This window comes from Cavenderia fasciculata, assembly GCF_000203815.1.
Source record: "Cavenderia fasciculata unplaced genomic scaffold Scf_ET2XIPL01CNAVH-3, whole genome shotgun sequence".
In the NCBI taxonomy this organism is placed as follows: Eukaryota; Evosea; class Eumycetozoa; order Acytosteliales; family Cavenderiaceae; genus Cavenderia; species Cavenderia fasciculata.
The window spans coordinates 1,765,373-1,788,808 of NW_004457723.1; the positions used below are offsets into that span (position 1 = coordinate 1,765,373).

A 23,436-nucleotide genomic window follows, 5' to 3' on the forward strand; every position below is an offset into this window, starting at 1 on the left:
ATTTACAAGTATGAATTTTTTATTTTCTACTTTGAGATCCACTCAAACAATGTGAAAACTGTTTTGTTTATTTTAAAACTTTTTAAAAAAACCAAAATATCAAAATTATCAAATAATGTTTTGACTTTAAAAGGAAATTCAAAGGTTATTAAAAAGAAAAGAAAAGCTATCATTTAATTTAATTAATTAAATAAATAAACTTTTTTTTGTTCATGATATCTGCCAATGTTTTTTTGTGTTACTTTTTGGAAAGATCAACCGAGAAGGACCAAACCATCCAAACACAACAACAATTTCAATGAGATTATGTTTTAGTATCAAAGAATAATTATTTTTACTTTACTTTATCTACCTCTCGAGTATTAAATAAATAAAGAAAGAAATGGAAGTTGACAATCAATTAAAGAATAATGATATTTTGAAAAGTTCATTTCACAAAAATGAAGACAAGGAACGTCCAAAAAAGAGTGTAAAGTTTGTAGCTCAGGAAAGAGAAAACATAGAACAAGGAGGTGAAGCTAAACAATCTTCATTGGGAAAACATTTACATACCCAAGACGAAGAATTACCATTGGAAAATGGTTGGAGTTTTTGGGAGGACCATTGCCACACTCATCATGGTGAAATGGCTACTACAGCTCAATATGAAGCTTCTTTAAAAAAGGTTTCATCTTTTTCAACTGTTCAAGTATGTCAATGATTATATAAATATAAAGATTTTTTTAATTAACTTTGTTTCTATTTTTTTTTTTTTTTTTCTAAAACTCTAGGGATTCTGGAAAGAATTTAATAAATTACCACATTTAATTAGTGTACCAAATAATAGTTGTTACCATTTAATGAAAGAAGGTGTTAGACCTATCTCTACACGGATTTTTGCTCATGAGCTGTTTGAGGGCAATCTCAAACTTTCAAAGGGTTTCTGCTTCACAATCTGCATAAAAGTTCCGCATTTTGACATGATCTACAGATCATTCTACTCATCGTTTCGTTTTCTGATCAGACAAACAATCCACAAATATAGATTACGAGTGAGGATATTTACAAACATGAGATATGATGATTTTAGTCGGGTATATTAAACTTTCGTTTATAGTAACAATGAATCATCAATCAGCTTTTGTTTCCACATAATCCTTTGGTCATTTCGATTCTCTATATTTAATATATTATAGTCTGGCTCTACTGGATCTCTTTTGTATGTTTTATAAAAAAGGAGGAGTCGGGTCATTATTATTTTATTATTATTTGTTTTGGTTTTCTTTCTTTCTTTGTCATTTTCTCTTTTTGATTTACAAGTTTAAGAGTAAACGACGTGGATCTTCAATGACATCCTTGATCTTCTTGAGGAAGGTGACAGCTTCACGGCCATCAATAATTCTGTGATCATAGGTGAGTGCCAAGTACATTATTGGACGGACGACAACTTGACCATTGACGACGACGGCACGATCCTTGACGGCATGCATACCGAGGATGGCCGATTGTGGTGGGTTGATGATTGGAGTACCAAACATACTGCCATAGACACCACCGTTGGAGATGGTAAAGGTGCCACCCATGCTGTCTTCGATGGCGAGAGAGTCGGTACGGGCAAGACCCGAGAGACGACCGAGCTCCTTTTCAATGTCGGCAAAACCCATGTTTTGGGTGTTACGAATGACTGGTACCAAGAGACCACGTGGGGCAGCAACGGCAACAGATACATTGATGTTGTCATGGTAGACAATATCGGCATCATCGATTGAGGCATTGACAATTGGTTGGTCTTGCAAGGCAATGGTGGAGGCCTTGACAAAGGCACTCATAAAACCGAGCTTGACACCGTGCTTCTCGGCAAAGTCGTCCTTGTACTTGTTACGTAATTCCATCAAAGCAGACATATCAACCTCGTTAAAGGTGGTGAGCATGGCAGCTGTGTTTTGTGAATCCTTTAATCTTTGGGCGGTTCTTTGACGGATACGAGTCATCTTTACACGACGTTCACCGACCTTTTCACCTGGACCTGGGGCTGGAGCAGCAGCAGTCTTTGGTGCTTCAGCGGCCTTTGGAGCAGCCTTTGGAGCTTCAGCGGCCTTTGGGGCTTCAGCCTTTGGAGCAGCAGCCTTTGGGGCTTCAGCAGCCTTTGGAGCTTCGGCAGCCTTTGGAGTGTCGGCAACAGCTCCCTTTTTGATCTTGTAGAGTGGCTTACCAACAAATACATTGTCACTTTCCTTGGCAAATAATTCAGTAATGACACCAGAGTCTTGAGCATTGATATCAATAGTAACCTTGTCAGTTTCAATTGAACAAACAACATCATCAACCTTTACAGAATCTCCAACCTCTAAAGAGAAAAGAGAGAGAGAGAAAGAGAAAGAGAAGAGAGAGAGAAAGAAAAAGATCAATATTATTATTCTATTATTTGAGAAACAACATTATGTGAGAAAGAGAGAGAGAGAGAGAGAACATACTCTTGTTCCATGAAACGATAGTTCCTTCACTGATTGAATCACCCATAGTTGGAACCTTGATGACATCACCTTCAGCTAAATAATCAGTAAGTTAGTAAAAATGATTCAATGATGATGATTACATATCATGATGGATGATGATATTTACAGGTGCTATAGTAACGCTTTTGGATCATATTGAGAGATGATTGAGTGTTGAGTGGGGAAGCAGTAATGAATGATTGTGAGGTAGAGTAGTTAAAGGTAGAGTTGTAAGTGTTGACAGAGACACTGTTGTTGGTGTTGAAAGCAACACTGCTAACTGATCTAACAGTTGAGGAGTATCCCTACATATACATAGATAGATAGTGAGTGAGTGAGTGATAGGTAATATGAATGAATTAGTTGTTTGTTCAGATACCCAAATATATAAAAGTGATCACTATCATTTGATCATCACTATTTGTTCTATCTTCTATCTATCTATCTGATGTCAATCTATGTTTGATGTACATACTCTGAAAGCATTTGAAAGTCCTTGAACTTGCTTAACGAGTTGTGATGATCTCATTATATATATATAATAGGTATATAGATATCTATATAGTTTTTTAATATTAAAAAACAACAGACTTTTATCGACACAGGTCTGTTCGTTGTCTGGAGAAAATTGAATTTTCATTATTCGAAAGGGAACTTCCGTCAAGAATGAAACGATCACAACATCAAAGCCCAAATAAGGAAGTATTACCTAATTTCATTATTTCATAATGTTTGTTATATTAAATTGATAATGATTTGTGTAATTTATTTAATTATTCTAAGAATCATTACTAGTTTTAGTACCCAAAGTAAATGTCTTTTTTGGTGTTATAATTTCCTAAAATTAAATAATAAGATTATTAATATTAATATACATCTCTTTTCTATCTATCTTTTTTTTTTATATTTTGATATTTACAAATAAACCATCTGGAATAATTTTAAAAGTAATTGGAATTGAGGATTGACCCTTTGGTTTTGGTTCAATATCTAAAATGTAACGAGAGATGGGTCTGTTGTTTAATTTTGGTTCTTTATTATTTTAGTTTGGAGAGAAAAGAAATAATAATGGATAGAGGATGGAGGAAAAATAATAATTATTAATAATAATACCTTTATTACCTCATCCTCGAGGTAGACAAAAGATGATGGATAATTGATGATTGATGAGGATGGATGGATAGAGGATGGATGGATGGATGAGGATGGATGGATAGAGGATGAGGATGGTGGATGGATGAGGATGGTTGGTGGATGGTGGATGGATGGTAGGGGAATGGAAGAGGGATCGATAGATGATGGTTGGATGGTAGATGGTGGATGGTGGATGTTGGATGATGGTTGGATGTTGGATGATGGTTGGATGGTAGATGGTGGATGTTTGATGATGGGTGGATGGATAGAGGATGATTGGATGGTGGATGGTGGATAGTGGATAGTGGAGGTGGATGGTGGATGGTGGATGATGGTGGATGGTGGATGGTGGATGGAGGATGGTTGGATAGAGGTTAGTGGATGGATGGATAGTGGAGGAGGAAAGAGATAGAAATTTAAGTCTTAGATTTAATCGTAATTTAAAAGATTTCAAAAAGTTTATTGGATTCTTTGTATTAAACAATCATTATATCAAAATGTACTGTATCTACAAGAGTTCATTGCTGATGTAAATCAAATAATATTGTGATATTCAAAGTTGGACTTTTGTGATTTAATTGATCCATCTTTCCAATGCATTGAACTTTCGATCTTAATAAAACATGATGCATTCTTGATTCCACTTGGACTATTGTTGAATATGTACAATGGTGGCTGAGATTGACAAAAATGGACTATGGCTGACCATAGTCTACCATGGATAGTGGATGGATAGACTATAGACAATAGATGGATGATTGATATATGGTATATGTTGGTGGAGGATGGTAGACTTAGGATCCACTATCTACAATCCACACTCATTAATCTATCATGTATCAACTATAGTACATTGCTGGTGTCTCTAAAATAACTAAATATATGTAAAATAATATAAATATATTAATATTAATATTTCCTTTGAAGATCAATCGATTCCAATACCAACCAAAACATTGTAAATTCATCTGTCACAATAAGACTTTGTACTTTCTTGATTTCTACCAGTGGATGATGGTTGTACTAGGCATGATGTGGATTATGGGCAATGGACTATGGAGGATGGGTCACGAGGAAGAGTTGGTTAATGACGGAGCTAAATAATGATTGTAAGAAATAGACAGATAGTGCACAAGAATCTCTATCTATAGTTATATATGTATGAATATATATTGATATGTTGTGAGTAACAAGTCATTAATTATATTTATAAATACAAGAAAAATAAAATAATAAATGGTCTGATAAAAAAAAGTCAGAGTTGGTGAAGTGGTGTGGTTGCTTTTTTATTTTATTTTTATTTTAAAAGTTTTAATAAATTAAAGTTACAAACCCATAAACCATCTTTGGGTGCACACCTTTATATAGACACATATTTCTACAGTTGTAGTGTCACAAATATTTGTTTATAAATAATTATTACAAATTCCTGATGATGATGAATTAATTAATTTTAAATTCGTCAGAAAAATAATATTGATTTGGCGGGTAAAAGAATAAATAAATAAAATATAAAAAAGAGAGGGAAAAAGAGAGAAAAGAGAGAAAGAAAAAATAGAAAAATATAGTTTTGGTTGTTCCCATGGTTGGTCAGACCAACCATGGGAACAGTCCAAAAAAAAAAAAAGCCCCCCAATGCGAAGAAAATCGACTTACACGGGGGCGAACCTGGGAAACCCTCTGGGTAAAAGTAATTGAATATCTTTTTGTAAAGGAAACCACTTGGGTAAAAGTAATTGAATATCTTTTTTGGGTATAAAAGCCTAGGGAGACGTGGAACATGGATGGGCACGGACGATGGCAACGGAAAATGTATAAAAAGAAAAGAGTAGGAAGAGAGGGAAACCACTTGGGTAAAAGTAATTGAATATCTTTTTTTTAGAAAAGAAGAGTATAGTAATTATTATTATTAGGTATTATTGTTTGTTGTTGTTATTATTAATATTATTAGTTATTGCTGTTGGTTGTTGAAATTATTAATATTATTAGTTATTGCTGTTGGTTGTTGTAATTATTAGTTATTGTTGTTGGTTGTTGGATTATTATTATTATTATTATTATTATTATTATTAAAATGTTGTTATTACCAAAAGAGTGAAAGAGAATAATGATTACCTATAAAATAAAAAGAAAAAGAGTCAGTAAATTTAATTTTAATTATCAACTTTTGATACGGCGTTAATTATGTTGGTCTACGAATGGTGATTGTTGCTTGGAAACTGGTACTCTTGATCACTGGGCCGGGCGACTGTCTAGCGGATTGGTGATGAATGAATGATTGATTGGTGAATGAGGATTGTGGATTGGAGTGGTTGGTAAAGATTGTAATATTATTATGATTATTCTTTGTTGTAATTGGAATGATATTATTTGTTGGTGAACAATGAGGGGGTTGTCTGTCTATGTAGGAGGAATAATCGTTATTATTATTATTATTTGTTGGTCTTGTGTTATTATTGTTGTTATTATTATTATTGTTATTATTATTATTGTTGTTATTATTATTGTTATTGTTGTTGTTAATATTTTTTGATTGATTGTTGGTTGAGATGAATGATTGAACATGGTTGAAGCATGAGAATGATGATGATGATGATGATGATGATGATGATGATGATGATGAGTTGGTGTTGGTATTTTTTAATTTAATGTAGTTTTTGTTATTATTGTTATTTGTATTATTTAATGACTGTGGATTAAAGTGATTGGCAAAGATTGTAATATTATTACGATTATTATTGGTTGGTGAACAATGAATGGGTTGTCTGTCTTTGGAAGAGAAATAATTGTTGTTGTTATTATTATTATTATTGTTGTTATTATTATTGTTGTTATTATTATTATTGTTATTGTTGTTGTTAATATTTTTTGTTTGTTTGTTGGTTGAGATGAATGATTCAACATGGTTGAAACATGAGAATGATGATATGTTGTTGTTGTTGGCATAGTTATTATTATTATTATTGTTGTTATTTGTATTTTTTAATTTAATGTTGTTATTATTATTGTTGTTATTTGTTACCAAGTTGTTTTTTAATCTTGAAATGTTGGAATGTCCTGATTTAAATGGGCTTGCAATTGATCTTGTTGATTTGATTATATTTGATATATATGATGTGTTTGATGATGTGGATGAATTGAAATGATTTGGTGAAATGGATGACGAATGAATTAATGAAGAATCATTATTATTATTAGATTGATTACTATAAAGAAGAATTGATTGGTCTAAACATGTTAATGAATTTGTGCTGCTACTGCTACTGTTGCTGTTCAATTGAACAGACTCCTCCTTGTCTAAAAGAATGTGGTTGATTGTTGGATGGTGATGGCCAATGAAGAATGAAATATCATTATTATTATCGATGAGTATCGATTGGTTGAAATATAAAACTGAGATTGTATTGATGTTGTTGTTCAATTGAACAGACTCCTCTTCCTCCTGATCTAAATTAAGATTGTTGGTGGTTGGTGAATGATTTGGTGATTGACAATGAAACAAAACATCACTAGAGTTTAATGGAATGTGTGACATGGATGAGTGAATGGAAATGATTTCGATTTGTTGATGATCGTGGTTGTTGGTTGTTGAATGATTTGAATTTAATGGTTGTGATTGACATTGGGACACAATAAAATCTGTATTAATGGATAATAATGAGTGAATAGATGAAAAGGAATTATTATTATTATTATTTGAGGATGGTGGAGTGATTTGTGAATATTGATTGTTGTGAGTTGATTTGTGAGTGTGGATTGAGGTGAGGATTGTATGATTGGTTGGTGATGATGATTGTTGTTGTATTGTTGTATGATTTGAATGATTGGTTCCAAAACAGTTGGATGTTGGATGAATTAATGGATTATTATTTGTTTGTTTGTTGGCTGAGATGAATGTTTCAACATGGTTGAAGCATGAAAACGATGATGATGATGATGATGAGTTGGTAGTGTTTTTGTTGTTATTATTATTTTTGTATGATCGATTAATGAGTGCGGTGAGTGGATTGACAGAGTGTGGAGAGTGGATTGATTGGTGAATGTGGATTACGGAGGGATCGGCGAGGATTGCAAGATTGATTGGTGATGATTGTTGTCTTATTGTATCATTTGAATGATTCAAGCCAAAAGAGTTGAGAGAATAATTATTATTATTATTATTATTTGTTGTTGTGATGTTATTATTATTATTTGTATTTTTGTTAATATTTTTGTTATTATTGTTGTTATTATTATTATTATTATTATTATTGATGGTAAAGATTGGTTGATGATCGAAATAAGGGATTGAATTTGTTGTTCTATTGCTGTTCGATTGAACATATAAAAGAGTGTGGTTGTTGGTTGTTGAGTGATTTAATGGAAATTGAAAATTAAAACGAATTGACATTCCACAATTAAAAAATAAATAATTATTATTGTTGTCAGGAACGAATGAATGATTGGATTGACATTGGGTATCACTTGAATTATAAAATAAAATGGTTGACTGAATACTATTATTATTATTATTAACAATAATTGATTGATGTTCAACATGGTTGAACAATGAGAATGTGATTGTGTTGTTGTTGTTGTTGTTGTTGTTGTTCAATTGAAATGACTCCTCTTCCCTCTTCTCTTCCTCTTCCGCTAAAAGAAAATGGTTGGTTGTTGAATGATTTAAGAGTAATGGTGATGATTGACAATAGGTCGAAACATCACTTGAATTAAATTGAATGTACGTTTAATGAGTGAATAAGTGAGGCTGATTCATGGTATTATTATTATTATTATTTGAAGATGGAGTGATTTGTGAATATTGATTGTTGTGAGTCGAATTGTGAACGTGGATTGTGGTGAGGATTGTATGATGATTGATTGGTGATGATGATGGTTGTTGTTGTTGTATTGTTGTATGATTTGAATGGTTGGTTCCGAAACAGTTGAGAGTATCGAAATAATTGTTGGCAACTTTGGTATCTATAAAAATAAAAGAAGAGGCATCAGTAAAATGCTTTAAATTGATAGAGCTTGTTACCGCGTTGTTGTTGTTTTCTATTCTTGAGATGTTGCTGGAGTATGTTGAAAATGGGCTTGTCTTTGATCTTGTTGGATTAATTGTCTTTGATAATAAATATAATGTTGATGATGATGAGATGAAATGATTAGGTGAAATCAATGATGATGAATGAATTAATGAAAAATAGTTATTATTTGGTTGATTAATAATTGAAATTGATTGATGATTAACATTGTCTAAGCATGTTAATGAATGTGTGCTGCTACTGCTACTGTTGTTCAATTGAACAAACTCCTCCTCCTCCTCTAAAAAAATGTGGTTGTTGGTTGTTGAATGAGTTAAAATATCACTAGATTTAAAACATGGAATCAATGATTGATGGTCATTGAAGAATGAAATATTATTATTATTATTAATATCTATGGGAATCGATTGGTTGAAAAATGAAACTAAGATTGTACTGCTGCTGTTCAATTGAACAGACACCTCCTGATCTAAATTAAGATTGTTGGTGGTTGGTGAATGATTTGGTGATTGACAATGAAACAAAACATCACTAGAGTTTAATGGAATGTGTGACATGGATGAATGAATGGAAATGATTTCCATTTGTTGATGATCGTGGTTGTTGGTTGTTGTATGATTCAATGGTAATTGAAAATGAGATTGAGATAAAACATTTAAACCAAAAGGAGATAACATTGATGAATTAAAAGATAAATTATTATTTTGATTTTTTATAAAATAAAATGGTTGATTGATGTTCAACATGGTTGAACAATGAGAATGTGATTGTGTTGTTGTTCAATTGAAATGACTCCTCCTCCTTCTTCTCTTCCTCTTCCGCTAAAAGAAAATGGTTGGTGTTGAATGATTTAAGAGTAATGGTGATGATGACAAATAGGTCGAAACATCACTTGAATTAATTGGAATGTACATGTATAATGAGGGAATAAGTGAGACAGATTCATTATTCTTGTTGTAAATAATATTATTAATGATTGAAATGTTGAATGGATGTTCATCATTGTTGTTGAACAATGGGATTGATGTTAAAGGATAAAATAAAATTGAACTCTGGTTCATTGATGGAAATTGAATATAGTTCTCCTCCTCTTCTTCTTCCTCCTCCTCTTCCTCCTTTATTGAATGATTTAATATTAATGGTGATTGTGATGGAAATGGTAACACAATAATATCACTTGAATTAAATTGAATGATTATGTCATAGGACATTGATGGATAACTAATGATTGGATTATTGTCTAAACAAGTGTTTGAAAATGTATTATTGTTGTTCAATTGAACAGTCTTCTCCCTTTCTTCTAAAAGAATGAGGTTGTTGGTTGTTGAATAATTTGAAATTAATGGTAATGGTAATGGTTGTGATTGACATTGAGACACAATAATATCACTTGAATTATTAATGGATAATGGGTGAATAAAGGAAAAGGATTTATTATTTTTATGAGCAATGGAAATGATTGGAATTGGTTGAAGTTCAACATGGTTGAAAGATGAGCTGTTATTGTAAACATGATAATCGTTGATGCTAATTGATTGAAGTTCTACATGGTTGAAAGATGAGAATAAAGATGATGATGATGATGTGTTGTAAACAACATAATCATTGTTGTCATGAGAAACAACAAACGAAACAAAGATTGACAAAATAAAGAAGATAATGATTAAAGAGTGCATAATAAATTTGAGAGTAGAAAAAAATGGATTTAAATTTGTTGATTGGTATTGATTGATTGAGTGTTTTAAAGGCTATAAAAGATGGTAGAAAAATAAAGAGTAAATTAAAAGTTAATTAGTATAGAGAGACAGAGAGACAGAGAGAGATAGCAGAGAGAGAGAGAGAGAGTTAATTATTTGTATATATCATACGATTTTTGAAACAAGTTTCATAAAAGAAATAAAAGGAATAATCACACTGATATAAAGAGAGCAAAGGTTGGTTGGTAGGGTAAAGCAAGAAGTGCCTCTCCAAAATTATTTAAATATTTTTAATCAACCATATTAGTGTGTGGGTAGTGTGGGTTTATATATCTGATACGAATAAAAGTATTTTTCATTGCTGGATGGTGATGGGGTATGTCTCAAGTAGTCTGAACGAGTTTGACTAAAAAAGGTAGCAATTTAGCACTATGAAAATAAATATGCCAACCAAACTTGGTAGTCTTTCTATTTAAATATATATATATATTTATTATCATATATCTAAATAAAACAAACAAATTAGTTGATTTATATAAATATATTATATATATATTATAACCTACACCACCCACCTATTACTTTTCCTTATTGATAACCATCTTTAACATCTTTGTCGAACATGTTGAATTTGGAACTAATACCTAACAATAATTATAATGTAAAGAATACTAATAAATAAGATCGATCAAATCTAATTACTTTTATCTCTCTCTCTCCTCTCCCCTCTCTCTCTCTCTATCTGTGCACTAAAAGAATATGAGATTATAATTAATTATTAATATTTAAATATTATTATTATTTATTGAGTTCATTTCTTCAATGGGACGAACCAACTTTGTGTGAAAAAAATCAAAGTAATAAACGCGTGAAGTAGAGATAGTCATTGTGTAAATATAAATAGAAACAAACAATGACAAAAGATAATAATACTACTACTGAATCAGAGACATCAAATGTTGAAGATATCGATTGGAATGCATTAGACAAGTTAAAGAGAGCTGATTTACAAAGACTATGTAAAGAGTTTTCATTGCCTTTGAAAGCAACTTCAAAAGTATGTTATAAGATTGGCAATCTTATACACTCAATATTGAGTATTATTAACACTATATTATATATATATATATATTAGAATGCAGAGATATTAGAAGCTTTAAGATCATTTAAAAAAGATTATGATGAAAAGAAAGAACAACAATTAAAAGAAGAACAAGAAAAGAAAAAGAATGATCAACAAGATATAAAAAATATTGTAAATAATAATAGTAGTAGTAGTAGTAGTAATGATACAACGACGACAACGACGACAAGTACTACAACAACAAATGTAAATGAAGAAAAAGAAGAAGAAGAATCTAAAATGGATGATAAAGAAGATGAAGATGAGGAAGAAGAAGAATCAAAACAACCAACGATAGAAGTTGAAACGCAACAACAATTATTGGATACACTACTTATACCAGAGATAAATGAAACTGATATTGCACAACCACAACAATCTAAAAAGAGATATGAAGAGGAATTAAATAATGATGATAATGACAATGATGATGATAGAAGAAGAGTTGTTCAAGATGACAATCTATTAGATGACGATATGGAAAAGAAAATAAATCATCAGTATGTATACTTATATAGAATAGAATAGAAATAGAATAGAACTGAAGATGGATGGATGGATCTAACAAAAACCAATTAATTTAAATATTATAATAGAGGATTAAAATTTAGAAATTATGTACCAAGAGACCCAACACTATTACCATACAGAATACCAAAGAGTAAAGTACCAGAGATTGTAGAAGAGTTAATGGAGAGATTAAAAGTATTGGAAACAAGTGGATTGGACAACTCATCATTATTGCCACGAAAGGTTAATTGGGATCTAAAGAGAGACTTGGAAAAGAAATTAAACAAATTGGAAAAGAGAACAAATGTATCGGTTTATCAATTGATCAAACAATCCATTCTAGCAAATACCAATGGAACCAATAGTAATAATAATAACAATAATAATAATAATGAAACTTCGATGCAACTATTATCAAGAACTGTCGATAAATTGAAATAAATAGAACAAGTAAGATCGATAGATGATCTATATAATAGATCAGATCAAAAAAAAAAAACAAAAAAATCTCTCCTCTCTTTTTGGTCAACTCAAAAAGAAATCGAGAGAGGTTTTTCGATTACTTTGGTGTCACGCGATGTTGCCCTCTCACGATTTGTTAAAAAATTAAATTGTCTTGAAAAAAATTGGTGATAATCACCAACCCCTTTAACAACATAGAGTGAAAGATAGATATATACAGATAGAGGATGTTATATAATAATATTGCAAACAACAACATCACACAATAAATACAATAACAGAATTTATATATAATATATATAAATTAACATCTATAGAAGAGAGGAGGAGTAGACAGAGAGAGATAGATATATCTCTTTTTTTTAACTTTCACAAAGAGAGAGAGAGAGAGAGAATGAGTTCACAAGATATATCATCATCATCACAAGATGCATTGGTGGATTATTATATCGATACTAGTTGGATATTAGATGCTGCAAATCTTGTTTTCTGTATGTATTATTACATATATTAAATATAGATAAACAAACCAACTAACTCATCTTTCCTTACACCTTCCTCTACTTTTTAGTTATGCAAGCAGGATTTGGAATGATAGAAGCAGGGATGGTGAGAGCAAAGAATACAAAGAGTATATTATTAAAGAATATGATCAATACTGCCATCGGAGCAATAGGGTTCTATTGCTTTGGACATGCGTTTGCTTATGGTAATTCCAAATCGAGTCTCTCCAATAGCTTTATAGGTGTTGGTAGTTTCTTCCTATCGGATTACGATAATTACGCGTACTGGTTGATTCAGTGGGCATATGCTGCGACAGCAACTACCATTGCGACGGGCGCGATGGCCGAGCGCACACAAATGCCTTGCTATCTGTTGTTTTCGCTGCTGCAGACGACGCTGATATACCCGGTTGTCGCACATTGGATATGGAGCGCGGGCAATGGATGGCTGTTTTCATTGGGCATTGCCGATTATGCAGGTGGTGCCGTCGTACATATAGTGGCGGGTGCAGCTGGTGCTGCGGGCTCGTTTTTGTTGGGACCGCGTATTGGAAGGTTTGACCATGATAATGGAGGTCGGCCCAAAGCGTTGCCGGGACACAATGTAGTGCTCACGACGTTGGGTGCGATGATTCTATGGTACTCGTGGTACGGATACACGACGGGCGCGTCACTCGGCAATCATGTGCTGCCCGCGTCGCGTGTGTCGGTTGTCGCGACACTGTCGGGCGCGACGGGGTTGCTAACAGTACTAGCGATCGGTCGTCTGCTGACTGGACAATACGACCTCGTCAAGGGCATCAACGGGCTCGTCGCAGGACTAGTCTCATCGACCGCCGGATGTGCCTATATCGAGCCGTGGGCAGGCATCGTGGTCGGTGCAATTGGCGCCATCATATACTATTCATCCTCGTGGGTCCTTCTCAACTGGGCCCACATTGACGACCCCGTCGACGCAGTCTCTGTGCACTTGTTTGGTGGCGCGTGGTCGGTTATCAGCGTCGCCTTTTTTGCCAAGCACGGACCCGTCCGAAACCCCACCTCGACCATGCCCGACGGCATCATCTATGGTGGCGGTATTGGACAGCTCTGGATCCAACTCGTAGCCGTCACCATGGCCACGCTCTGGGCCACCATCATCTCATCGATATTCTTTCAAATTATGAAATACTTTCAATGGTTCCGAGTAGATGTTGACACTGAACTAGCAGGTCTAGATAATATGAATCATGGTGGTGCTGCTATTTTCGATTTCTAACAAGTCAACAAACCAAAAAGTTTCAAAATCTCATTTACAAACAAAGGGATTATTTTATATATATATACATACATACATATCAGATTAATAGATAATAGATAACAACAACAACAACAACAAACTAATAGGAACAACAACAACACCCGATAACAGATAAATGATTATAGTTGATTACTTTCCATAATCTTTTATTCTCCACACCACATCGCCATCCAACAAACTTTTTCTCAACAAACCAAACCAACCAACCAACCAAAGTAATCAAATAAACACAACCTGTAAAATATATTTTATTTAATCAAAACACAACACCTATCTATTTCATTTCATATCTTTAAATTGATTGACTTTTATTTATATATTATATTTTTATTATGTTTTTGAGTTTTGGTTTTCTAAAGTGCAATTCCCCAAAAAAGGGCAAACTCAACCTTTTTGGTTCATATAATTTCGTGGGTTGAATTTCATCATCATTGGTAGAGAGATAGTAGTAGTAACTGTATAGGTCAAGGTTTATTCATTCACACAGATATTAAGGAGAGAGAAAGAGAGAGACATTGTACAAATGTCTCTACAACCTACACAATATACTTTAATCAATAGAGTAGATCCAATTTTACATCAGGTATTTATAATAAACAATAATGAATGATACAAAATGAGATGTATACTAATTCATTCTGTGATGTATCTATTTATATACTACATCTTAATCTATATTAGATTCTAAATGAATCAAGAAACTTAAAAGATGTTATCATCAAAGAGTATTATGTCGAAATGTTAACAAACCTAATCATTGACTTGTCAGATCCATTGATTAGAGAGCCTTTATTCTTTATACAAGAGATTAAATCATGTTTGGATTTGGTCGAGACAATTCAAAGAGTATATGGAGCTGAAGACTATCGAATATTTGTGGTTGGATGGGTTCTAGTATCTGGTGTATTCAATACATTGGCAACATTGGAACCATTAGAAAAGGAACCAATCATCAATAGATTACAATCAATGTTTGATATATTAATTCAATTTAGATGTTTAAAAGATGTTGTATGTAATAGAAACAAACAAATCAATCAAATCAATCAAATCAACCAGTTTTAATTAAAAACTCTATTCTTTTTTTCCTTTAAACTATAGAATTCATTGGAAATATTAAGACAACCCACAACAAAGGAAGAATATCCTGCACAATTAATACCGTTTATGAAAGAAAGAGTAATGACACAATTTAAATTATAATATTATTAATTTGTTATTGACAAAACTCTCTTCTCTTTTATTTTTACTATTAGTTAAATTCACAATTACCAATCATTATTGAACATGTAAAAAAGGATTATAATTTATTAATTGCACTGATGGGATTGAGAGCATTGGCATATCATCAAAGAATGTGGAGATGTATCGAAAATATATTAAAGACTGATATATTATTACCACTACTAAGAATAGCAAGTGACTCTTATAATATAGTAAACTATATAACAGATAATTGGACTGAAACTTATTTCCCATCAAAAATACGTTTTGATTTTGGTTTTAATTTAAAACCAAGAAAAGTTATTCATTTAATTTGTGTATGTAAACACACAAAAATAATAACATATTAAAAAACTGATTATATTAATATTTGTTTATTTTTATTATTTATTATTTAGAATGAAGTAATTAGATTAATAACAAATTTAACATCAGGAGAATTTGAAACAACAAAGAGTATTGTGGATCAAAAAGCAATTCCATTTTTTAGTAAAGTATTGGATAGTTCAAGTCAAGATCTTCAACATTATGCATTGAATGGAATTGGTAATATTATTTTTGAAAAGGAACAATGGAGAGACGAGTTTATAGAAACTTATTCACTGTTGGACAAGACCAAGGCCATGTTGAGTGACCCAATCGTCAAAACAACAACCGAGTTTTTAGAAGACTTTTCAAATATATTTGCTGCAGTGACCTATGGTGACACACCCTCGATTCTGTGGGAGACCATCACAGACATATTGCCATACGTCAACAGGTATCTAATGTGTGATAGTGCCACCACTAGAGGCAATGTCACGAGGATATTAGAGTACATTACTTTGCATTCAGAGTTTGACTATCATGTCTTGGAACGATTTGGGTTTGACAAGTTCCTTGTCGACAATTTAAACAGTGACCATCAATATATACTCGAACCTTCAATCTACGCCATTGGCAATATATTCCAAAAGGCACAGGTTGGAACTCGATCGTTGGTCAGTAACAAGCTTATGGATCCCTTTAAAAGAATACTAAACAATATCGACAATCAACATTTAATGCGACTCGTTTTATGGATCATTTCAAATATGGTAGTAGGAGAAGGTGTGGCAGATTTAAAAGGATTTGTCATTGACAGTAAAATCATTCAACTGCTCTCTGAAATGGTTGCTAGGTATCCAATAGAAGACCCTCCAATGGAAACTAATCTTCCACCAGTAGTCGAGAAACCTACTGGCACCAGTATTATCATTGAATCAAAAACGGTAGAAGAGATCATGTGGGTCATTGGTAATTTGATATGCAATCCAATATCAGACGAAGAGGTACATGAGTGTGTCGAACAAGGTATTCTAATGCTATTGTGTAAACTCTACCCATACGTCCCATCAGAGACATGCTATCTCAACCTGTCAGACAGTTTAGAGTACATTCTTACACAAGACAATCATCTATTGTACATGGCCCATTTGATTCAGTTAGGGTTTCACAATCTAACGCCCAACACTCGATATGATCCTGACCCTTTCGAAGCTCTACTCAATTTTTTTAATCAAACTACAAATCCAAATGTTGAAGAGGATTATTTAAAATCAATGTCTTTTTCGAAATTTTAAAAGAACAAATAATAATATAACCAACCACACTATTTACTAACCAAAAAAAAAAAAAAAGAATAAACTACTAGAATCAATTAATTAATTTTTTCTATATATTTATATCATAATTATATTCTATTATAAAACTAAAACTTTGATTTATTTAATTTATTGAGCCAACCAAGATTGGATAGCTTGAAGAGTAACTTGTCTAACTTGAGCTAAATTGTTTGGAGTATCACAACCACCTGGACAATCAACACGAATGTCACTGCAATGACCACAGTTTCCACATGTTACCATGGCAACTGGTTCACTTGGGTATTGTTGAGTAATAATACTTGCACGTGACCATGGATCTTGTGAACTATTAACAAAAATAATGTTGGTACCAGCAGTTTGATTACCACCATAATATTCATTGGTAGCTTCAACATCTGGCCAAAGTGCAATACCAAATACTTGTTCACAATGATCACGCCAATAGGTCATATTAACAATCGATGAACGGATACTATTTTCAGCTGGAGCATTTTGCCAATATCCAAACTCTGTACATGTCTAAAAATAAAATTAAAAGTAATCATTAGTATTTATACTTATTTCTTTCTTTGTTTTTTTTTTTGTTTTTTCTTACTTGATAAAGCCAAAGTCTATCAGCAGAATTGTTAATATCATGAGTAGTATTTTGTTGCCATGCGGTGGCATATTCAGCTGGTGTACCAAGTGAACCAGTCCATACATTTGCGGTATACAAGGCATAGGTCTTGATCAAAGAAGTTCCATTGTTCATTGCATCAACCAATGGATCACAGAGTTGAGAGTGATATCCATATTGGATACCTTCGGCATTACTGTCAGCCAACCAAAAGAAAAAGTCACCATCTTCAACCAAAGTCTCTGCATTGAATATTTGTCTAATCTCATCGGCTTGACCACCAAAATAGGCTTGTTCAACCTCTTGTGTAACTTGACGCATAGCAGTAGCACATTCATCACCGGCAGCGTAGGCAACCCATTCATCAAATGCAGTGAAATCCAATATAGCATTAACAACACCACTAGATGATACAGAACCAACTGTAATATGTGGATATTTAACTCTGAACCTAAAAAATCAAAACATTAATAATGATTGACAAAAGTAATGACTCTCTTCTCTGTTTACTTACCAAGCAGAAAGAGCACCAGAATAACTACCACCAATAGTAACAACTTCAGTGGATAATGAAAGATTCTTTCTAAAATCAGAGATAAAGACGGCAAGATCGTTGAGTGCTTGACGAGAAGAGAGGAACTTGAGGTTCTCGGTAGAGAGATCTTCAAATGGAGATGAATCACCATAGTAACGATGCTCCAATGTGACAATGTAGGCACCCAAAGCTTGAGCATAGACAACGACACCATCACCTTGTTGATATGGTGGTGAGCTTACTGGTCCTTCACCGTTGATGTAGAGAATGATTGGACCGCCCTTGCTATAATCATAATAGGCATCGTTGGTGTAATAACGTTGCATAAAGGTTCTACTATCTTGTGCATCGAAATGATTCAATGTTTGATTGTACCAATAAATTGGGAAACTACTACTATCTTTGACATTATTGTTATTGTTTTGATTAAGATTCTTAAAAGTTCTTCCTCCTAAACAAACAGTAACTAATAAAAGTAATCCTAATGTTACTAATAATGATTTCTTGATATTCATCATTATAAATATGTATGTATCTCTTTTGTTAAAATATAAATGTTATAAACAAGTGTGCGCTGGTCTTTTGATAGGACGATGTTCAAAAATAAAGTAAAAAGTAATTTTTATTTTCGATATTCCTCTCCTGGAGATCTTTCATTGTCTGTCTATATTTAATTTAATTACCTGGGATATTTAAATAGATATATAAAAAGAAATAAAGAAAGAAGTAATAATAATAATAAAGAATAATAAAGAATAATGAGAAGAAACAAATATGATAATGATGATGATGATGATGATAGTAGTGGTAGTTCAAACGATTACTTTAAAGATGATTTAGATGACCAGAACAAAAAGAACAATAGAAAAAAGAATAATAAGAATAATAAATATACACCTCCTACATATGATAGTCATTATGTTAAATATATACCATTTGTAAATAATATACCTGTACCAGTTAATCCAATACCTAAACTAGTACTTTCGGTCATACTCGATTTCCTTGGATTCTTTACTCAAATCATACCAGTGTTTGGTATTGCAATGTGGCCAACAATAAGTAGTTTTCTAATCTATAGAATGTATGGTTCATCACTTGGTACTATGGTTTCATTTGTTGAAGAAACTGTATGTAATAATTTATAAATTACACCAAAACTTTATTTCCAAACTATTAATACTATTATTATTCAAAAGATACCAGGATTGGGATTTATTCCAACAGCTACAGTATGTTGGTTGGATGAAAGATACAATCTAGTAGATTATTGTGAACGATATATACCAATGTTCAAATATGTTGGAGGTATCCGTAAAACACTCAATTCAATCTATAAGCTAGTCAAATATATTACCTATTCTGTCATTGCATTCATTGCCTATAAATTATTATCCTATTTTGTCCCTTCTTCCTCTCAATATCATTCATCTCCTTCAAATTATTCAAGAGGTTATTCATCCTAAATAGAATAATATATAAATAAATAATGTAAATAATTTTAACAACCAAAGAGATAAAGGACCTCCTTTAATTAAAAATTCATTTGATGATTGGCTAACCAGTCAATTACCCCCACCCCCCCCCCCCTTTCTTTCAAGACTGGACTGGTTGGTTCATCCAATCACCTTCACCTTTTAAAAGTTTAAGTTGACTTTTTTGTAATAACGTGTTCGCTAACTTTTCATTCTTTTTATTACCTTTAGCTTCAACTTATTTATTTATTTATATATATATATATATATATAGACAAAGAGAGATAATCGATCTATTCAATATATAAGAAGAAGAAGAAGAAGAAGAAGAAGAGATGCAATACGATGAAAATGTAGTAAATGCAATGCTAATGTGCATTATAAGCGGTTTGTCAACTGCTATTGGAGGATTATTCATCTTGTTTATGAAATCACCATCTTATAAGTTCTTGGGATACATGCTTGGCTTTTCATCTGGTGTTATGATCTATATCTCTTTTATGGATCTATTACCTGAATCTGCTGCTGAAATAGGTTTCCTCCCTGCTAATGGATTTGTATGTATAAACAAATGTCATTGTGATCACAATCAACAAACTAATTATCAATACATTCTTTTAGTTCTTTGCAGGTATTATCTTTTTCGCACTAGTATTGAAATTGGTACCTGAAGCAGATGAACATGAACATGGTCCTTCTGAAGAAACTCATGAACATTCATCTGTAGAATCATCAAACACTACAACTCATACCAATTCCTCATCTACCACCTCGACAGTTGTAAAGAGAAAAAATGGAGCTGATAAAACACCTCCACAATCTCCACCATCTTCAGCCACAACCAAACAACAACAACAATCAAAACAAACCAAGAAACCAAAAGAAAAAAAGAAACAAATGTCTGATGCATATTTAAAGAATCTTGGTGTAGTCACTGCTCTTGGTATCAGTTTACACAACTTCCCAGAGGGAGTTGCCGTCTATCTTTCATGTTTGAAGAGTATGCAAGTAGGTCTTCCATTGATGTTGGCTATTGCCGCCCACAACATCCCAGAAGGTATGGCTGTTGCCGCTCCCATCTACACTGCCACCGGTAGTAAATGGGTTGCATTCAAGTACTGTTTACTCAGTGGTCTTTGCGAACCATTTGGCGCTATCATCTTTGGTTTCTTTTTCCGTGACTATATGACTCCATACCTCGTTCAAGCCATGTTGGCTGCAGTCGCCGGTATCATGATTTTCATGGCCATCAAGGAATTAATCCCTGCTACTCTTAAATATATTGATGTTAATGTATGTAAACAAACAAGAAAAAAGAAAAAAAGGTTTAGACATGCAGATACTAATTGATACTATTATTATTCTATTATTTCAGGGAGCAACCATTTCAAACTTTGTTGGTATGTTTGTAATCTTTTTAAGTATCTATTATTTACATGGAATGTTACCACATGATCTTTCTGAAGGTGATGGAGGTCATGGACATAGTCATGGTGGTGGTGCTCACTCTCACTCTCATAGTCATGGTGGTGGCGCTCATTCTCATGGTCATAGCCATGGTGGTGCTAGTGGTCACTCTCATGCTCAACAACAATCTTCAGTCAATGCTTGGTAATCAAAAAAACTTATATACTCAATACTCAATCATTCTCAATAACAACAACAAGACAATTTAATTAACTTGTAAATATGACAACTCTTTCTCTTTTTAGAGAGAGATAGAGATCACACATCGATACAACAACAATAATAATACTAATAAATAATTTGAAGATGAAAATATATATTGACGCCATTTTAATTAAACTTTCTATTACATAATATGTAACCATGTTCTTCATATTCTGCTTTTGTAACTGATAATCTAGAGAAATCATTTTGTAATGCCATTTTCATACCTCCATAAACTGGTGCCATTATAGGACTATAAAAGAAGAGTTAATGAATTAATAAAAGTTTGTTTGAGTTCAAAAAGGATCATATTTAACATACTCTTCTGTAGTATAAATTTTGATTGGTAAATCATCTGGTGCAAGTTTTCTAAGATCATTTTCCAATCTTTCTTTAAATCCTGGGTAGAGAGTAGATCCACCCAAAAGTAGAATATTGGAATAGAGAGGTTGATGCATATTAATGTTGGTTGAATTGATAGACTGTACAATACTCTCAGCAATGCCACCTTGATTAATACCAATATCAGATGGATTAAAAAGTAATTCTGGAACTGTAAATCTTTCATTTGTCAATTCCAATATTTGCTCTTCTGGTTCCTCTGTTGTTGTAGTATTTGTTGTTTCTTGATCATCTGTCATCTCTTTGTCTTGTTCATCAGTATTATCTTTTTCTTCTTCTTCTTCTTTTTGTTCTTTTTGGTGTTTATTTGGATGACCAAAGTAACTTTTTTTAGTAATTGATACAGGATAATATGGTTCATTCTACGTTAAATAAATAAATAATTGTTAGTGATCACTTTGTCTATATCTTTTTCTATTCCTTTAATTTTACCTTTATAAAACCAGTATTATTATTATTTCTATAATCTGGTAAAACATAATCGACAGTGATTGATGAAGATTCATCTTTACATTTCATCAAATCGCCCATGAAATCTTGTGATATATAGCATACGCGTTCTTTGATAGTGTTGATCAATCTAGTTTCATGCATCATATCCCAATATCTAAATGAAACGATTTCCTTTAGATAGTTTGTAAGAATCTTTCCACCAACATTTACACGCTTGACAGCATAATTTAATCGATTGCCAAGAAAGTGAGGAACAATGTGTGTTGAAGAGTATCCACAATCAACTACCAAATGACATGGTGAAGAGTATATCGGAAGTGTAGTATTTTCTGATTTATAATTTAATAATCCCAATGTTGATGCTAAACAAATAGTAAAAGAGGTTAGATTATAGTAGCTAGCAATATATATGTTATACGTCTACTTACAAGAAGTTAAACATAAAGATTTAAATTTATATTGTTCATAAACAGTTTCATATAATGCCTTTCTAATATCATCCATTGCAAATGGTGCTTCTGTCATTAATAAATTTGTTTCTGATGGTTTTACTTTGAGATCATCTCTTTTGAACAAGTAATCCCAAATCTCTTTCTCTATTCCCCAACTACAAATGTATCCATGATCCATTGGGTTACGTAATCTAATCTCTGATGCATTATGAAACTTTGCCAAATCATCTCCCAATATATATTTCTTTTCCTTTTTTGTCTTTCCTACTTGATTAGGTATTACTCTATAAAGAGAGAGAGAGAGAGAAAGATAAACAAATTAGATTAATCTATCACATTTGAGATGAATGATCGATTCACGCTTTCTTCTTACATTGGTTGAATGAGATTTGATGTATCAGCCGATGATTGACTATTTGCATATGCTATTTTGATAGAATGTGCTCCATTGTCAATAACCAATGTCTTTGATGCTAGATTACTTGTAGTAGTAGCGGTAGTGGTTGTTGATGTACTCGATGTTGTTGATGTACTCATTGATCGATTCAATAATCCAAAGGTACTCAAAATAAACACTTTTTTTGATCAATGAGTTTTGAAGATTTTTTCAAACTACAATAATTAATTAATAATATAATATTTGAATAGAATAACAATAACAAATAGGAAATTGTTATATTGTTTTTAATATTTAATTTAATTAATTTTTTTGTTTTTTTTACCAATCATTTTTATTTTAGAATGAATACTGAG

The 23,436-nt window shown here is 32.4% G+C and overlaps 12 protein-coding genes across 12 annotated transcripts; 5 read left to right on the forward strand and 7 right to left on the reverse strand.

The window, feature by feature from the left end:
- Positions 1 to 382: 382 nt before the first annotated feature.
- DFA_07528 (uncharacterized protein) lies at positions 383 to 1,211 on the forward strand (the record flags this gene model as incomplete). Its single annotated transcript, XM_004367330.1, has 3 exons — positions 383 to 688; positions 771 to 851; positions 1,176 to 1,211. The coding sequence occupies 3 exons, from the start codon at positions 383 to 385 to the stop codon at positions 1,209 to 1,211; spliced, it is 423 nt and encodes a 140-aa protein (XP_004367387.1).
- An 81-nt stretch (positions 1,212 to 1,292) lies between these two features.
- Positions 1,293 to 3,003, reverse strand: odhB (dihydrolipoamide S-succinyltransferase; the record flags this gene model as incomplete). Its single annotated transcript, XM_004367331.1, has 4 exons — positions 1,293 to 2,326; positions 2,454 to 2,528; positions 2,602 to 2,779; positions 2,950 to 3,003. The coding sequence occupies 4 exons, from the start codon at positions 3,001 to 3,003 to the stop codon at positions 1,293 to 1,295; spliced, it is 1,341 nt and encodes a 446-aa protein (XP_004367388.1).
- A 249-nt stretch (positions 3,004 to 3,252) lies between these two features.
- Positions 3,253 to 4,982, reverse strand: DFA_07530 (uncharacterized protein; the record flags this gene model as incomplete). The annotated part of the gene is made up of 5 exons (XM_004367332.1): positions 3,253 to 3,312; positions 3,588 to 4,030; positions 4,232 to 4,345; positions 4,453 to 4,482; positions 4,967 to 4,982. 5 exons carry the CDS (start codon positions 4,980 to 4,982, stop codon positions 3,253 to 3,255), a joined length of 663 nt encoding a protein of 220 aa, XP_004367389.1.
- Positions 4,983 to 5,790: 808 nt separating this feature from the next.
- dhkM (histidine kinase) lies at positions 5,791 to 7,998 on the reverse strand (the record flags this gene model as incomplete). The annotated part of the gene is made up of 1 exon (XM_004367333.1): positions 5,791 to 7,998. One exon carries the CDS (start codon positions 7,996 to 7,998, stop codon positions 5,791 to 5,793), a length of 2,208 nt encoding a protein of 735 aa, XP_004367390.1.
- Positions 7,999 to 8,334: 336 nt separating this feature from the next.
- DFA_07532 (uncharacterized protein) lies at positions 8,335 to 9,312 on the reverse strand (the record flags this gene model as incomplete). Its single annotated transcript, XM_004367334.1, has 1 exon — positions 8,335 to 9,312. One exon carries the CDS (start codon positions 9,310 to 9,312, stop codon positions 8,335 to 8,337), a length of 978 nt encoding a protein of 325 aa, XP_004367391.1.
- A 62-nt stretch (positions 9,313 to 9,374) lies between these two features.
- On the reverse strand, positions 9,375 to 10,311 carry DFA_07533 (uncharacterized protein; the record flags this gene model as incomplete). Its single annotated transcript, XM_004367335.1, has 2 exons — positions 9,375 to 9,456; positions 9,548 to 10,311. 2 exons carry the CDS (start codon positions 10,309 to 10,311, stop codon positions 9,375 to 9,377), a joined length of 846 nt encoding a protein of 281 aa, XP_004367392.1.
- A 934-nt stretch (positions 10,312 to 11,245) lies between these two features.
- On the forward strand, positions 11,246 to 12,406 carry DFA_07534 (mRNA splicing factor; the record flags this gene model as incomplete). Its single annotated transcript, XM_004367336.1, has 3 exons — positions 11,246 to 11,389; positions 11,468 to 11,955; positions 12,052 to 12,406. The coding sequence occupies 3 exons, from the start codon at positions 11,246 to 11,248 to the stop codon at positions 12,404 to 12,406; spliced, it is 987 nt and encodes a 328-aa protein (XP_004367393.1).
- A 415-nt stretch (positions 12,407 to 12,821) lies between these two features.
- On the forward strand, positions 12,822 to 14,188 carry amtC (ammonium transporter; the record flags this gene model as incomplete). Its single annotated transcript, XM_004367337.1, has 3 exons — positions 12,822 to 12,918; positions 12,999 to 13,136; positions 13,686 to 14,188. 3 exons carry the CDS (start codon positions 12,822 to 12,824, stop codon positions 14,186 to 14,188), a joined length of 738 nt encoding a protein of 245 aa, XP_004367394.1.
- Positions 14,189 to 14,753: 565 nt separating this feature from the next.
- On the forward strand, positions 14,754 to 17,055 carry DFA_07536 (uncharacterized protein; the record flags this gene model as incomplete). The annotated part of the gene is made up of 5 exons (XM_004367338.1): positions 14,754 to 14,813; positions 14,912 to 15,241; positions 15,332 to 15,409; positions 15,487 to 15,771; positions 15,853 to 17,055. 5 exons carry the CDS (start codon positions 14,754 to 14,756, stop codon positions 17,053 to 17,055), a joined length of 1,956 nt encoding a protein of 651 aa, XP_004367395.1.
- Positions 17,056 to 17,205: 150 nt separating this feature from the next.
- On the reverse strand, positions 17,206 to 18,745 carry DFA_07537 (peptidase S28 family protein; the record flags this gene model as incomplete). Its single annotated transcript, XM_004367339.1, has 3 exons — positions 17,206 to 17,598; positions 17,675 to 18,146; positions 18,210 to 18,745. 3 exons carry the CDS (start codon positions 18,743 to 18,745, stop codon positions 17,206 to 17,208), a joined length of 1,401 nt encoding a protein of 466 aa, XP_004367396.1.
- A 243-nt stretch (positions 18,746 to 18,988) lies between these two features.
- Positions 18,989 to 21,320, forward strand: zntB (zinc/iron permease; the record flags this gene model as incomplete). Its single annotated transcript, XM_004367340.1, has 5 exons — positions 18,989 to 19,360; positions 19,430 to 19,682; positions 20,015 to 20,262; positions 20,327 to 20,998; positions 21,081 to 21,320. The coding sequence occupies 5 exons, from the start codon at positions 18,989 to 18,991 to the stop codon at positions 21,318 to 21,320; spliced, it is 1,785 nt and encodes a 594-aa protein (XP_004367397.1).
- A 182-nt stretch (positions 21,321 to 21,502) lies between these two features.
- On the reverse strand, positions 21,503 to 23,220 carry arpF (actin related protein 6; the record flags this gene model as incomplete). The annotated part of the gene is made up of 5 exons (XM_004367341.1): positions 21,503 to 21,629; positions 21,698 to 22,140; positions 22,211 to 22,593; positions 22,660 to 22,967; positions 23,057 to 23,220. 5 exons carry the CDS (start codon positions 23,218 to 23,220, stop codon positions 21,503 to 21,505), a joined length of 1,425 nt encoding a protein of 474 aa, XP_004367398.1.
- Between the last annotated feature and the right edge of the window lie 216 nt (positions 23,221 to 23,436).